Below are 16,844 nucleotides of genomic sequence, written 5' to 3'. Positions count from 1 at the left end.
TGATAGGAGCTGGGTCGGATCTATAAGTCAGGCTCCTTCGTGACCAGCCCTGTGACCTGGAGCTGATCTACGCTGCCATGCCTATCAGGCTCTGGCAAAAAGCTCTAAAGGAACAGGAGGTGATTTCTAATCAGACCACACATCATCACACGTGTTTAGTAACATCACCCTTTCAATACGTCACTCATCACTACCTTGTTTTTCTACAGATGGAGGACAGGAGACAGGGTTTGACAGGTTGATACAGATGGTCTGAATTGGGAAAGACCTTGTATTCAGCATTACAATTATACAAGCGGGGACTGGGGGGACGGTGTATTCTTCAAACATGTCAGGGAACTTATAAGGGACACCATACAGGAAGGGATGACCACTGACGTGTTTGGCAAGGTAGCCCCAGCACCACTGGACAAAATGCTAAAAGGGACAAAATGCTAATAGGTACAGTATCTGTATTGACTGTGAATGACAATAGAAGATGAATGACAAGTGTAATATTTGCACATTGTTATATCAGCAGAACACTGCTACAGTAAATGATGTGAACCCAAGGGGTCTGTAGAACAAATTTAGGGGGTGCTATACAATTCAATGTAATATTATTAATCTACAATATAGGGCTCCCGAGTGGCCCAGTGGTCTAAGGCACTGCATAAACAGTGCAAGAGGTGTCACTACAGTCCCTGGTTTGAATCCAGGCTGTATCATATCCAGCTGGGATTGGGAGTCCCATAGGGCGGTACACAATTGGCCCAGCGTCGTCCGGGTTTGGCCGGGGTAGGCCTTCATTGTAAATAAGAATTTGTTCTTAACTGGCTTGCCTAGTTAAATAAATAAACAAGTTACTGTTAGATGCACAAGATATATTTCACAATGGTTTAGATGGTACAATGACTCTCTACACTTTCGAAAACCTCCCTGGTCTTTGTAGTTGAATCTGTGCTTGAAATTCAATACTTGACATACAGATGTTGTATGTATGGGGGACAGAGGAAGGGTTAGTCATTCAAAAATCATGTCAACCCCTGTTATTAAGTCCTTGTAACTTATGTAAATTGTTAAGCACAATTTTACTCCTTAACTTGAATACTTATGCAACTATATTTTAGTTCAGAATTTATTTGTCTTTGACAGTGTATTTAGAGAGAATTTATATAGCAAGGTGATGTAGAACAAGTTTCTCATTAAACACATTCCAGTCACTGGCTCTTGCTATCTTGGCATAACTTTTCACAGAGAAATATCAGCTAGATTGGCTAGTCAGCTGCAGCTATCACCAAGCTACGCTAGCTGCTGTTAGCTTGGCTAAACACAAGGTCAGCGCAGGCTGAATTAGCTGGCCATGTAGAGACGGAGATTCAGGAGGGGAGTGTGAGAGAAAAAGTACATATTTATCTGATTTGTTTGATATTAATAGTTAACAATTAATACTTAACAAATAGTAAGAAATTTCTGTTCTACTAATGCTGTGTTTTTATGGTCTCCACTCGAGCTCACTGCAGCTAATCTGGACAGTGGCAGACCAGGTGTGGCAGACCACGTGTAACAACACCTGCACAGGATTGGTACATCCGAACATCACACCTGCGGGACAGGTACAGGATGGCAACAACAACTGCCTGAGTTACACCAGGAATGCACAATCCCTCCATCAGTGCTCAGACTGTCCGCAATAGGCGGAGAGAGGCTGGACTGAGGGCTTGTAGGCCTGTTGTAAGGCAGGTCCTCACCAGACATCACCGGCAACAACGTCGCCTATGGGCACAAATCCACCGTCGCTGGACCAAACAGGATTGGCAAAAAGTGCTCTTCACTGACGAATCAAAGTTTTGTCTCACCAGGGGTGATGGTCGGATTCGCGTTTATCATCGAAGGAATGAGCGTTACACCGAGGCCTGTACTCTGGAGCGGGATCGGTTTGGAGGTGGAGGGTCCGTCATGGTCTGGGGCGGTGTGTCACAGCATGATCCGACTGAGCTTGTTGTCATTACAGGCAATCTCAACGCTGTGCGTTACAGGGAAGACATCCTCCTCCCTCATGTGTTACCCTTCCTGCAGGATCATTCTGACATGACCCTCCAGCATGACTATGCCACCAGCCATACTGCTCGTTCTGTGCGTGATTTCCTGCAAGACAGGAATGTCAGTGTTCTGCCATGGCCAGCAAAGAGCCCGGATCTCAATCCCATTGAGCAGGTCTGGGACCTGTTGGATCGGAGGGTGAGGGCTAGGGCCATTCCCCCCAGAAATGTCCGGGAACTTGCAGGTGCCTTGGTGGAAGACTGGGGTAACATCTCACAGCACGAACTGGCAAATCTGGTGCAGTCCATGAGGAGGAGAAGCACTGCAGTACTTAATGCAGCTGGTGGCCACACCAGATACTGACTGTTACTTTTGATTTTGACCCCCCTTTGTTCAGGACACATTATTACATTTCTGTTAGTCACATGTCTGTGGAACTTGTTCAGTTTATGTCTCAGTTGTTAAATCTTGCTATGTTCGTAAAAATATTCACACATGTTAAGTTTGCTGAAAATTAACACAGTTGACAGTGAGAGGACATTTCTTTTTTTGCCGAGTTTATATCGACCAGGATTGTCGGTGAGGTTAAACTCTCTGAAACACACTTTAGAGTGTGTGGTCGACCAGCATCATCATTGCAACAATTAATCAATATTAAATAAAGATGATTGTTTGAAGAAATGAGAAAGTCTCTCTCACTTGATTAGAATATTCCACTACAGGAGAAGTCTTCAACTTCAAAACTTTTCTCCATAGCAAAGCTAGCTTCGCTTACCTCTCCATTGCCCTTTTTTCCCACATGAAACCACACCCCCAAACCACACTCCCAAGATAACTTACGTTTGGCTTCAGTCATGTCCACTAGCATTTCGTAATGAGCATGCTAAAAAATCAAGGCCAAATCAGTAAGCTCAGCCCCCCTTTAAAGGGACAGTTCACCAAAATTACAAATTTACTTCAGTTTAAAGATAACCTAAAAATGCATTCAAATCATTGCTCTGCATTTCAGAAGAAAGTAGCTATTGAAAATCCTCACCGGATCACCCTTGGGGCCTTGTTGGCCCTTGCGTCCAGGGAAGCCAGGGTTCCCTTGATTGCCGTCCTGCCCTGATCTGCCAGCTAGTCCTGGGGATCCTTTCTCTCCCTTTATCCCGTGGTGGTTGTGGGAACCTGGATTTCCCTTCAGCCCCGGGGGCCCTGGAACACCTGAGGGGCCGTGGGGACCCTGTAAGACAGACAGGAGTTGTCATGGATATGGTAACCCAGAAACCTTCAATAAATGATTGCAGCAATACCATAGATACAGTATCCTAGCAACACCATGGATACGGTATACCAGCAGCACCATGGAGACAGTACCCAAGCAACACCAATGATATGGTATCCTAGCAACAACATGGATACAAGAGCTGAACCAGTGGTTTTCAACCGGTGTGCTGCGACACACTGGTGTGCCTTGAGGAGCTCAGTTGTGCTGCAAAACATTTCCTAATCTTGATCATTTTTTGGAACACTTAGAAAAGTGACCTGTGGAATGCACATGGCATTTTGAATTGGAAGCACCAGTGCCGCTCAGATAATAAATTGAATGGCACATGGCTACATCTGTATCGTTGTTTCAAGTCCAATTCGCTCAGGCTGTTACATTTGTATCATTTGAGGGGCGCGCATCACGAGAAAAGTCATTTGTATAATTTTTTTGCTTGTGAGAAACATTACCACAGGCAAGTCTGACTAGGCTTAGTTGTACCACAGCCCAGATTTGCTATAGAAACAAACAGAGTATTTGGCTTTGTGTCCATGGTTGCACCTTTACAATGCATAAAACCGCTGGTCTCTAGCTCAAACCTTTCAAAACTAAAGACCTATGTTACTGGAGCTTCTTTCTTTCTGGCGAGGATTGCGGGATGCTCTTAAAAGGGGTACACAAAAATGAATAATCTTAAGTAAGGAACTATGCAAACTATATTTCAAATAAACCCTATTTCATCTATTAAAAATGTTTGTCACAGAAAATAGATGGTTTGCAGTATGGATCCGATGAGATGGTGGTCAATAAATACATTTATGGGGAAATGTAACAGTTCAAAAAAGTTTGGGAACCACGGATCTAAGCAACACTACAAAGGAAGAGGTGTCACTATGGAAACAATATAACTGCAAAATCACAGTCAGTGTCACAGTGACATCGCAAGGTAAAATAAAATAGCATTTAGTATCTGTATAGTGGAGTAATGATGTAGGTAGTCTTACCGGTCGTCCAGGTGGTCCTGATGGGCCTTTGAATCCTGGCTCTCCTTTGGGCCCTGGTCCTGCATTAAAGCCTGTGAGACGAGGGTATATTCAAATGGACTCTGATTGTTACAGGTAGAAATATAATGAAGAGCTGACACTATCCCCTGCTCTATGTGACAGACAATCAGTTTTGTTCTACACACCCGCCCGCTTAACCCGGAAGCCAGCCGCACCAATGTGTTGGAGGAAACACGTTCACCTGACTACCGAGGTCAGCCTGCAGGCGCCCGGCCTGCCACAAGGAGTCGCTAGAGCGCGATGAGCCAAGTAAAGCACCCCCGGTCAAACCCTCCCCTAACTCAGACGACGCTGGGCCAATTGTGTGCCGCCCTATGGGACTCCCGATCACAGCCGGTTGTGATACAGACCGGGATCCAAGCCGGGTCTGTTGTGACGCCTCTAGCACACGATGCAGTGCCTTAGACCGCTGCGCCACTCGGGACACCCTTACACAATACATTTCTATGTGAACATTTTTTTTATGCTGCAGGTGTTGTTACCTGGGAATCCAGGCTGACCGGGGGGTCCTGGGGGTCCCGGCTCTCCAGACCCTTTTCCTGTACACAACCTACAGACCTCTCCTTTCTGACCTGTAGTGGAGAAAGAATGACACAATGACACAAAGTGACACACACACTTGATACCAAGTGACACACCACAATGCTAATGTCGGTGGAATTCCACCAATGAGAGACAGAAGGGTTTGTGGACAGCCCCATCAACAAGCAGTGATGACCCAGAATGTCCATCGAATCAGAAACCATGAAGAATCAGAGGGAGCTCACCTTTTAAACCATATTGGCCACTGTACCCTTGTTCGCCTGTCAAGCCCTTGGCTCCCTTTTCCCCTGGAGGTCCTATAAAGCCCTTAAGATTTCCTACAACAAGAAAAAAATAAGTACCTTATTTTTAATCAAATAAGATCCCAGTGGGATCAAAAAGTGATCTCAATAAATGACTGTGGGAGTAATTTATTGATTTGTTTCATTTCGCATGTGAAAGGTAAATGTGAGCTCGTGAGATAAGGTTGATTTAACAAGGCTAGAATATCAGAGCTGTGAACATTACATTATTTCTGGAGAGTAAGTCTACCTGAGTCTCCAGATGGTCCTGGGGGTCCAGGGTCTCCACTTTCCCCAGTTGTTCCTGGAAAGCCCTCTCTGCCTGGCTCGCCGTGGATGATGGGTCCTTGGTCTCCTTTATCTCCTTTAGGTCCACTGCGGCCCTTCGCTCCGCGATTGTAGGGATCATCTCCATAGTTAGGAGCTGTGAAGGAGGAGATAGAGCCCGTGTACACACTTGATTGCGATGATGGAGAATGAGTGAGTGAGTGAATGAGTGAGTGAGGATCAGCACTTACCTGGAGGTCCAGGAGGCCCCTGGAAACCGGTGTTACCTGGAAAACAGGTTGATATGTTTAGCTATACAGACACACTTATTGGTCAAGTTGGTGAATGAGGTGGGATTATACAGTGCTACTCAACGTCTGATTGGATAGGAGGGTGAATATCAATGAGGGTGTGTATGCTAGATGTGCGTAGAGTACCTGGGGGACCAGTAACTCCAGTGGGACCCGGAGGGCCAGCCAACCCTTGTTGTCCTTTGGCACCCCCGGAGCCAAACACAGCCTCGCCAATCACGGTCACCTATGTGGAGACCAGAGAGACCAAGGCATGTGTTCATAAAGCGTCTCAGAGTAGGAGTTAATGTAATCTTAGTCATTCTAATCCTATCACTGTGATCTAAAACGCTAAACTGATCCTAGATCAGCACTCTCTGGGATACTTCTCTACCTATATTGATACTGACATTATCAGGCAAAATCTCAGGCACATTGACTCACCTCCCCGGGGTCACCATCTTGACCCTGACCGCCTTTCTGTCCCTGTAGACACATTAAAAAAATCAATCATTGGCAGACACGCACACACATGTACAGTGCAGTCGGAAAGTATTCAGACCACTTCCCTTTTTCCACATTTTGTTACGTTACAGCCTTATTCTGATTAAATAAATATTTTCCTCATCAATCTGATCGCAATACCCCATAATGACGAACCGAAAACAGGTTTTTAAAAATGTAGGCACATTTAAAAAACAGAATTACCTTATTTACATAAGTATTCAGACCCTGCTATGAGACTTGAAATTGAGCTCAGGTGCATCCTGTTTACATTGATCATCCTTGAGAAATTTCTACAACTTGATTGGAGTCCACCTGTGGTAAATTCAATTGATTGGACATGATTTGGAAAGGCACGCACCTGTTTATATAAGGTCAGACAGTTGACAGTGCATGTCAGATCAAAAACCAAGGCATTAGGTTGAAGGAATTGTCTGTAGAGCTCTGAGACAGGATTGTGTCGAGGCACAGATCTGGGGAAGGGTACAAAACATTTCTGCAGCATTGAAGGTCCACAAGAACACAGTGTCCTCCATCATTCTTAAATGGAAGAAGTTTGGAACCACCAAGACTCTTCCTAGAGCTGGCCGCCCGGCCAAACTGAGCAATCAGGGGAGAAGGGCCTTGGTCAGGGAGGTGATCAAGAACCCGATGGTCACTCTGACAGAGCTCCAGAGTTCATCTGTGGAGATGGGAGAACCTTCCAGAAGGACAACCATCTCTGCAGCACTCCACCAAACAGGTCTTTATGGTAGAGTGGCAAGACGGAAGCCACTCCTCAGTAAAAGGCACATGACAGCCCGCTTGGAGTTTTCCAAAAGGCACCTAAAGGACGCTGACCATGGGAAACAAGATTCTCTGGTCTGATGAAACCAAGATTGAACTCTTTGGTCTGAATGCCAAGCGTCTGGAGGAAACCTGGCAGCATCCTTATGGTGAAGCATGGTGGTGGCAGCATCATGCTGTGGGGATGTTTTTCAGTAGCAGGGACTGGGAGACTAGTCAGGATCGAGGGAAAGATGAACAGAGTGAAGTACAGAGAGATCCTTGATGAAAACCTGCTTCAGAGCACTCAGGACCTCAGCCTGGGGCGAAGATTCACCTTCCAACAGGACAACGATAGATTGATGAGGGGATTTAAACAAAAACATCTATTTTAGAATAGGGCTGTAAAGTAACAAAATGTGGAAAATGTGAAGGGGTCTGAATACTTTCTGAATGCACTGTGTACACACACACACACACACACACACACACATTATAAACATGAAAATAATTGTGGTAATGACTGACCCATGGTCCAGGGATTCCATCAGGACCTGCTGAACCGTGATTCCCCTTTCTCCCCTGAAGGGCAAGACGGTATAATGAATCTAACCTTACAAATAACTCTGTTGTGAGATGTGGAAAGCCATAGTCAATCAATCAACAGTATAGTCATTACTAAAAAAGATTCATCTTTAACAATCTGTAGATACAACGCGATTCGAAAGGTTCAGAATTGATTTAAGACATCCCAGCACAGTTGAAAAATGTATGGCACATGGAAATCACAAGAGGGAGGTTTATGGAGATAGGTGGGATGGGCTGAGAGGTGAGATTAAAAGCTCATTATCTATAATATAGTTATAAATAAATAAATGTATACCGGATATGTTTAAGTACTATCTATCCAGATGTAATGTACGTCAAATAACTGATGGGTTAAATGCGGAAGACACATTTTGTTTGAATGCTATCAGTTGTGCAACTGACTAGGTATCCCCCTTGGTCTTTACGTTCCCTTTTTACTGTGTAAAAAAAAGTTCCATGTATGTAAAATGTGTGTAGAATGTACATGTAACAGCAAAAACTGTAAGTTATCTTTGTCCTCTGAAGAGGATGGACCAATAAATGAAAAAAATCATACATGAAAATAATAAAATAGTGTAATGAACATAGTTATATGTACAGTCACACAACATGCATGAAAACACACACACACACACACACACACACACACACACACACACACACACACACACACACACACACACACACACACACACACACACGTTTTATTATCCTTGTGGGTACTTAAAATTGATTTCCATTCAAAATCCTAACCTAAACCTTAACCCCTAACCCTAAATCTTATCTCCTAATTCTAATCGTAACTCTAAACCCAACCCCTAAACTTAAAATAGCCTTTGGCGACCTGGGAAATGTCACCACAAGGGAAGTTTTCCTTGTTTTACTATCCTTGTGGGGACTTCCGGTACCCACGAGGATAGTACTACAACCCCTGGGTTTCCTGGTCAGTTGATAAGACAGATACCTTATATCCAGCGAGTCCTCGTTCCCCATCCTTCCCTGGCCTTCCCTAAAAGGGAATTCATGATAGTCAGTCCTCCAAAAGGAGAAGGCATATCTTTCAGTCCTCTTATCACTTAGTACTGTTTCACAGCTAATCATCAAAACCACCACCACATTATTACACTGCATCACATGTTCATTCTATCACACTGCTCAGAGGCATGAAATCCTCCCATCACTCTCATCATCATGACCATATCAGTCATAACATCATGTATCGCGTGTCATTCCGTAGGTCAGTCACTTATACAACATAATGGCATAATGCTCAAATTACATTTATACCATATGTGGAGTCAGTGTTATACCTCACTACCAAGGTCCCCTTGGTCCCCTTTTGCTCCTTTAAAATGGATGTGGCCAGCATAACCCTGAGGGCAGACAGAGAGATTGATTGAACAAACAGACAAGTCAAGACAGGACAGTTCATCTAATTGACTGTTAAACTTCTGAATCTAAAGCCGGGATTCCAGGAGACACTATATGACAGCATCACTATGACATGAACATGATGGCGTTATAACATGTCCATTTGCGACCATTGTCACGACAGAGGGAGGCATTACAACTGTACTGACATAACACCCGTGGCCAGAAACCTCCCTGTGTCATGGGGTGTCATATGGTAGACTAAAATGTCATGGTGAAACGACACTGTCATATGTATTCCATATGACCCTGTCAAATAAAATGTAACTGGATTCTGCCCATAAACATACTGTAGATGATTAAAAGCTAGATATGCATGAGGAGTGAGAAACAAGGAGATGACTTACAGGTGAACCCTTACAGCCCTTCTCACCCAGTTCACCTATCTCTCCCTGCAGAGAGAAAAGACGAGGGTCAGCTGACCTCCATCACACCAATCAGTGAGGTTTTCTGATTTGTCATACAGATTTCTTAAAGGATAGATATTACTCCACACACATCACAGTATTTTTTGAATAATCACAATAATGATCATCTTAATCACTAAAAAGATTATTATCAGGTCAGAATTGCGGGCACTAAAAGGTCATGTTGTGGTATTGGTAATCTCTCGTGGACAGACTATGTAAACATAAATGGTACTGTTGATCTGTCCGGTGGTTGGACAAATCACGATTTTGCAGGAGTTAGCATTTTTTGATATTCTGAAAGGGAGGAGACATAGATTTGCCCGTAACTTGCAAAGAGAGAGGGTGGAGCTCTTCGTTCCAGCTCTGATCCTCGTTTTATCTCTTCTCTTAATAACATGTATGGACCCAGAATTTAATGGAGCATCTGACCAATTACGGAATAGTTTAGATCTGGGTTAACCGAAATCATGGTAAAACGTCAGCTGTGCTCTATTGAACTTGCCTGTTGCAATGAAACCAATAGAAAATAATTAAAAAACACCCACTTCGCACTCCAGGCAGGCTAAAGCAAATGCTCAAAGTAGTTTAAACCTCTTAGGGATAGGGGGCAGTATTTTCACGTCCGGATGAAAAACGTGACCAGAGTAAAATGCCTGGTACTCAGACCCAGAAGGTAGGATATGCATATTATTATTATTATTATATTTGAATAGAAAACACTCAGAAGTTTCTAAAACTGTTTGAATGATGTCTGTGAGTATAACAGAACTCATATGGCAGGCAAAAACCTGATAAAAATCCAACCAGGAAGTGGGAAATCTGAGGCTTGTAGTTTTTCAAGTGGATTTCTATTGAATTTGTTGTGTTTACGGGGTCATGTTGCACTTCCTAAGGCTTCCACTGTGGGTAGATTAACGAGAATCTTATCTTTAAAATGATGTATAATACTTGTGTGTGAGAAATATGAATTATGAGATTTTTGTTTTTTGAATTTGGCGCTGTGCTATTTCACTGGCTGTTGTCAAATCGATTCGCGTGTTAAGGGGTCACTAAGAGGCTAAAGATTTCAAATAGTGTTTGAACCCAGGTCTGACATGGCTTGACTATACCTTCATATCGAAGGGAGCGTGGGCGTATAGTTTGATCCCTTTCGGTCCCGGGATTCCAGGGGGCCCTTGGTGTCCCTAGAAGAGAAATGGAACCAGTCACACATATATCCTGTACATTGAATGGAATTCATATTTCATCCACCTGTATGTGTGAAGGACATCACACTGCATGCTTAACAAGTACCACCTCCCCCTGATTCGGCCCATACCTGGCGCGAACTCTGGACTTCTGCCTCACAAACACATGTGACCGTGCTCCCTAAAGCATCTTAGCTGATCGTGCCACCTCAAAAGCTAGCTAATGAGGCGAAGCAAGCTTGACACTTAAGGCTGAGGAGTAGTTTCACACATATACATATACATGTAGCACATGTATATGTGCTACATATACATGCAAATTATGATGTTAGGATGCTAGGATGAGCTAGTCATTGAGAGAAACCTGGTCCAAGAGGACAGCAGGGTTAGTATAACAGATACCGGTAATCACAAACATTAACACACATTTACATTATGGTATACATGTCACACAAACAAGAAAACACAGAGTTCTCGCCTTCATATTTCAAGTGCAGCTCCACAGACTGGCCACACGGTGGCAGTGCAAAGAAGGCCATGTCTTAATAACTACAAAACATAGCCTACTCTAAAAGGCATTCAATGCAACCATTTATAAGGTACTGAAGTAATTGGATTCTGTATAGGTACAAATTATATTTATGGTTATGAGTTTTAGCATAAGAGAAACAAAGGTGAGATATAATCAAGCACTAAACGTAAGCATGATTTCAAGTATTCCATTTGAGAGATTCAGAGATCTGAGGACTAGGAGATTTAGGCGAGTTATACATAGGATGAATAAAGCAAAAATAATGAGTTACAATGAAGGACTGTCTTTACCTTTAGACCACGAGGGCCAGGGATACTAGAGCTGCGTCCCTCTTGACCCTACAGAAAAGGTCAACAGTTACAGCACAACTGAGCCACCTTCCATTGACCTCAAATATCCCAATGTCCTACTGTTAACAAACACACACACACACACACACACACACACACACACACACACACACACACACACACACACACACACACACTAACCTATTACCTTTAATCCTGGTGCTCCAGGTAGGCCTATCAATCCCTTGATAGAGAGAGTAACAATAATGCACAATAAGACATAACTTTACACAGTATGTTACAACCCTTACATAAGTATTATCTATTGCACCTCAATATTATACAAACCAATGGCATATCTGTGAAAAACCTAATAAAGAATACAAGTATTTTGCTACATTTATATAGCATAAGGTATGTGTAGCATAACCAAGCTCAATCCAGGCAAAACAATTAACTTACCTCAACCCCACGAGGTCCTGCTTCCCCTGATGGTCCCGTTGGTCCTGGTGACCCAGGGACACCCTGTAAGACACCACAGAGAGTTGGGTTAATGTCTATCTCTGATAAAGAGGAGAGAGACATGCCCAGTCCCAAATGCCACAAGCCCATAACCCATATGCACTAGTGGATGACAGAGGATTTGATAAGTGGAAGCATGGCAAACATTACATCTAGCCTATCAGTAGGCAAGGGGATCCATATTGCTAATGTAAAGGACGACACACTGCTTGCTTGGCGAATACCACTTCCCCTTGATGCGGCTCATGCGCAGGAATGTGGGGGTCCGTTTTGGATGAAGGAAAAGGATGAATATATACAGAAGAAGAAGACATATAGAGGATATAGAGAGGAGATGGGAGGGTGAAAGAGAAGTAGAGTATGGAACTGGAGTTTGAGGAGGGACAGAGAGAAGGGAGAACAACGAGAGTGATGTTATATTATGGGGTGCTGCTGGTTACCTGGTCACCGTCTCTTCCTCTAGGTCCAGGTTGGCCACTTCCAATTGTTTGAGATTCACCCTGCACATGCACACACGACATTTTAATTCTGCGGATTATTATTATTATAATAACGGTGATGATGAAGGTATGAGCAGGAGGAGGAGGAAGAGGAATTACCTTTGGTCCAGGCGCTCCAGGTGAACCCTGTACAATAAAAGAGGAATAGGAACATTACGGTAAAAGCGTATTTTGACAGACAGTAGTGAAACACACAGGTAAAGATGTGCATGTATCCATCTTACTCTTAATCCGTCACTGCTGTGGAGTCCAGGTGGACCAGTTGAACCCCTGTTCCCCTGTAAAGACATTGTTAGCACCAGTTAGAAGGACTGTTAGCCTGACGACTCACACTCAATTATTCCGCTGCTCTGTCGTTCGCTACATACTTTAGTCTGAGACAGCCATAATTGAAATGGTTTGTGGTGACGAGGGGCAACAAGATGTGTTGTGCAAAACAAAGCTATCAGCGATTGGATGGTATCTAACCAATTACAGTATCAAAGCTAATGACACATTGTCAAACCGCCGGTTTACCAACGTGTTTTCTGGCTCTGGCCCAAACCATTCGTTTCTGGTCCAATCAGACGGCCCGAATGTGTTGGCATTCGGTGAAGGGTCGGGGCAATATTCAGATCCAGACTCATTGCGGAGAATAAAATAACATCCGTTGGCGTGGCGTAGCGTTTGACTACATGAAGGAGCCTGGGTAGCCATGCAAAATGACTGTGGCACTGCATCCAAAATGGCACACTATTCCCTATTTATTGCACTACCTCTGACCAGGAAATTCAAGGCTCTGGTTAAACGTAGTGCACTATTTAGGGAATAGGGTGCCATTTGAAACACACTTTGGATGTCTCATTATATGTCATGATTGTGATACTATATGATGATAAACAGTAGTGATACACACTACTAATACTGCTGTCTACAGTAGTTTAAGTGTGTGACTATAATTGTGAATCTGTCCACATCTGCATTGAAAGAGAGCATACATATCTAGCTTGGTGTGCTACCTTTTGTCAGAGAGGTTCACATAGAGAGAATATGGCGACAATAGCCACTGTTACTGCACCTCTGTTCCATTGCATCCTGGGGCACCTTGTTGGCCCATTGGTCCTTGAAGGCCTGGGATGCCCTAGAGTAACAGTTTGGCAAATATTACACTGGATGAAGACACACACACACACACACACACACGCACACACACACACACACACACACACACACACACACACACACACACACACACTTACCGGTAGACCTGGTGTCCCAGCAAATCCTTCTTTACCCTCAGGTCCCTGAAGAAATAAAAAGGATTGTAGTCTTAGGAACTGCAGGATTATATAAAATATACAGCAAAAAAAAACTCTGACATGTATTGTGGAAAGTTACCCGATTGCCATATTGTCCTGGAGGTCCATGAGGGCCCACGTCCCCCTGGGAAAGACAATCAAGACATGATTCAGGTATGCTTCTTTTCGCAGGTATGAAAACGTGCAACCTTAGGTTCTCAAGGCTAGTACACTGCTAACTGTATCACAATATTTTACAAAGGCAGTCATGTGTTAATTTAAGAGTTTAAATAGCTAACTGTGCTAATCTAAGATCAGGTTCCCTCTGTCCATATAATAGTTTATAAAAAGCCAAACTAATCCTAGATCAGCACTCATTTTAGACGCTTTATGAATACGGGCCATGTATAATATTGCCATTTAATGGCAATTCTTATGTGGAGCATACTGTAGTGCAGGTAAGGAAAGTACCTTTGGTCCCACTGTTCCAGGGTGACCCTCTGAGCCCGGATAGCCAACCGACCCAGGTGGACCAGTCTCTCCTGAGTAACCCTTTTCTCCCTGTGTGCGTTTGTGTGTGTGAGTGAAAGAGAGCGAGAGAGATGGAGATAAAAACAGAAATAGAGAATATTGAATAGTGTGATGAGAAAAAAGATTGCAACAGTTACTCCCAAGGGTGCTTGCCTTGGCTGGTGGCCTGCTTACCTTATTGCCTTTGACTCCTTCACAGTGACACCTCGACTTCCCAGTACATGCACACTAGAACAAAAACAGCACACACTCATTATAGCTGGCTTTTTATTTTGTTGCCCAGCACAGAAACACTGTACTCAATTTCTTGTATATGTAACACGTTTGTGTAGCCTACAACGTCAAGTTAAGATTCGGTTGGTATGTTTATCTCAAGTTTTGACGTAAAATAGCCTAGGGGCCTTGTAGTGGTCGTAGAGGCTGGAAATCAGCGGAAATTAAGCAGGTTGAAGTGCTCAATGTGTATATTTACAGTTCTTGGTGATCCAACGGTGAGACATAATATAATTACAAATATCAAATAAGTGTAGTACACTAACAATACACTGGCAACAGCTAAAAGAAAAGCTTCTGAATCAGTAAATGTCCATATACACTAAACAAAAATATATAAGCAACATGTAAAGTGTTGGGTCCCATGTTTCAAGAGCTGAAATAAAAGATCCCAGAAATGTTCCATTCACACAAATAGCTTATTTCTCTCAAATTGTGCACAAATTTGTTTACATCCCTGTTAGTGAGCATGTTTTCCTATACCAAGATAATCCATCAAACTGACAGGTGTTGCTGATTAAACAGCATGATCATTACACATCTGCACCTTTGCTGGGGACAATAAAAAGTCTAAAATGTGCAGTTTTGTCACACAATTGACTGATTTCCTTATATGAACTGTAACTCAGTAAAATCTTAGAAATTGATGCATGTCGCGTTCATATTTGTGTTCAGTGTACATTGCTACATTGGTAGCCTACATTCATCTAAAGCAGACCTAATCACAGTATTTATTCACAGTTCTTAAATTGAACACTTTACAAAATGTTCTTCCAACTCATAGAAGCTTACTGATTCCCAATCGTGGCACACGCATGCCACGTATTTCTAATCGCGCTGAGGCAACAGAACAGAGAAACCAGACGCGTGAACACATGGAGTGCTCATTTAAAATAGCAGAAAACTTTTAAATGGAATTCAATAAACCAAAACTTTTTCTCATAAATGTAGTTGTTTGTTAGCTCTTCAAATTATCTCTGAGAATGAAAACAGTAAATGAATTTGATAATATGTATTCTCAGTGAATTTGGTGATGTTTCCCTCCCATCTTACATGCTGATATCACCAGGTTCTTACCTGCTATTAAGTTGTATTTATTTTTAAATACCCCCCCCCCCATTGTTAAAGGGATAGTTCACCTAAATTACAAAATTACATTTGGGTTGCTGTCATACCTGGTCAATAGACTGCTTAGACTGGTGAACTATCCCTTTAACAATGTGTGGTGGTGGTGGTGGTGGGATTCCTAAAAATGTAATCACTTAATAGCAAGAACAGCACCATCTAGTGGTCAGAACCTGGTACTATCATGATGTAGGACTACGTAAACCCAACAGCTTCAGTTACTAAATTGAACAGGGGAAACAAGTATGTGGTAGATTTTCACAACTCTTAGTACAAAACTCAAAACAGATAATCAAAAAGGCAGTTCACACTATTTTTTATATGATTCTCTTCTCTTTTGTTAAGACATTTTACTATTACTTAATCCGACTGCTCTTAATTGATGATATCTTAAACCTTTGGTTTGGGGGAGGGGGATTTTTTTGGGGGGGGGTACCCTGCTTTACTAAAATTGCATTGGCCAATACCGTAATGTATACCATTTACGTACAGACACTTTTATCCAAAGTGACAACAGTCCACACATTTTGGTATGTGACAGCCATTCAGACCCATAACTCTGCTGTTGCAAGTGACATGCTCTTCTGAACTGAGCCACATACAGGACCACTACAATACATAAGTACAATAAAATACAATACACATTTACAATCCAGGTGGAAGATGTATGATTGCCATCCCCATGAGGGTACCACCCTCCTTTAGCATACTACATTCAAAGGGAAAAATGTAAACATGTATCTTAATTTTTTTGTCATTGGATGAATTGGTTGTTTGAAGAACTAAATTGAGAAGATATTATGTGGTGTTTTGGTGATTAAACCAATGTAATCATTTCACAGAAAACGTATTTTGGATCAATGGTTGCATGGTGGAAGAGGTCTACAAACAAAATGAATGTACACTGAAAGGTTTTGAATGTAAGACCGGCTGCGTTACAAGCGTTACCAGCTTGGAGATTTGTATTAAAAGTTTTGAAAATTCACGACATACACTTGTGAAAATAGTATCAAAGTGAGAAAAAAATAAATCAATAAAGTTACAATTTGCCAATTTAGGTGTAGTCAAGTAGCTTATTTCTCAGAGATCAAATTATAACAACAAAATAATGTTGAAGGAATGCTAATCTTATCCATTTCTAACATAAATAATTTCAGAACAATATGAGATGGTAGGTCTCAAAATCCTCTTGT

The 16,844-nt window shown here is 42.5% G+C and overlaps 1 protein-coding gene across 1 annotated transcript in view; it reads right to left on the bottom strand.

The window, feature by feature from the left end:
• Positions 1 to 16,844, bottom strand: part of LOC115156614 (collagen alpha-3(IV) chain) — a 76,226-nt gene that overhangs the window by 30,864 nt on the left and 28,518 nt on the right. Inside the window, exons 2-25 of the mRNA XM_029704113.1 lie at positions 14,428 to 14,481; positions 14,194 to 14,283; positions 13,823 to 13,867; positions 13,684 to 13,728; positions 13,503 to 13,565; positions 12,670 to 12,723; positions 12,545 to 12,571; positions 12,386 to 12,445; positions 11,886 to 11,948; positions 11,632 to 11,667; positions 11,424 to 11,471; positions 10,524 to 10,598; positions 9,352 to 9,396; positions 8,884 to 8,946; positions 8,538 to 8,582; positions 7,514 to 7,567; positions 6,161 to 6,202; positions 5,864 to 5,963; positions 5,678 to 5,713; positions 5,410 to 5,583; positions 5,103 to 5,195; positions 4,818 to 4,907; positions 4,276 to 4,346; positions 3,059 to 3,247 (exon numbers count right to left, since the gene is read on the bottom strand). Of these exons, the coding sequence (XP_029559973.1) occupies positions 3,059 to 3,247; positions 4,276 to 4,346; positions 4,818 to 4,907; positions 5,103 to 5,195; positions 5,410 to 5,583; positions 5,678 to 5,713; positions 5,864 to 5,963; positions 6,161 to 6,202; positions 7,514 to 7,567; positions 8,538 to 8,582; positions 8,884 to 8,946; positions 9,352 to 9,396; positions 10,524 to 10,598; positions 11,424 to 11,471; positions 11,632 to 11,667; positions 11,886 to 11,948; positions 12,386 to 12,445; positions 12,545 to 12,571; positions 12,670 to 12,723; positions 13,503 to 13,565; positions 13,684 to 13,728; positions 13,823 to 13,867; positions 14,194 to 14,283; positions 14,428 to 14,481 (1,662 nt within the window). The remainder of the gene's footprint in view (positions 1 to 3,058; positions 3,248 to 4,275; positions 4,347 to 4,817; positions 4,908 to 5,102; positions 5,196 to 5,409; positions 5,584 to 5,677; positions 5,714 to 5,863; positions 5,964 to 6,160; positions 6,203 to 7,513; positions 7,568 to 8,537; positions 8,583 to 8,883; positions 8,947 to 9,351; positions 9,397 to 10,523; positions 10,599 to 11,423; positions 11,472 to 11,631; positions 11,668 to 11,885; positions 11,949 to 12,385; positions 12,446 to 12,544; positions 12,572 to 12,669; positions 12,724 to 13,502; positions 13,566 to 13,683; positions 13,729 to 13,822; positions 13,868 to 14,193; positions 14,284 to 14,427; positions 14,482 to 16,844) is intronic.

The sequence above is a fragment of the Salmo trutta genome, chromosome 21 (assembly GCF_901001165.1).
Source record: "Salmo trutta chromosome 21, fSalTru1.1, whole genome shotgun sequence".
Classification (NCBI taxonomy): domain Eukaryota; kingdom Metazoa; phylum Chordata; class Actinopteri; order Salmoniformes; family Salmonidae; genus Salmo; species Salmo trutta.
The sequence above is the reverse complement of the archived record's forward strand: the minus strand, read 5'-3'. Positions and strand labels throughout refer to the sequence as shown.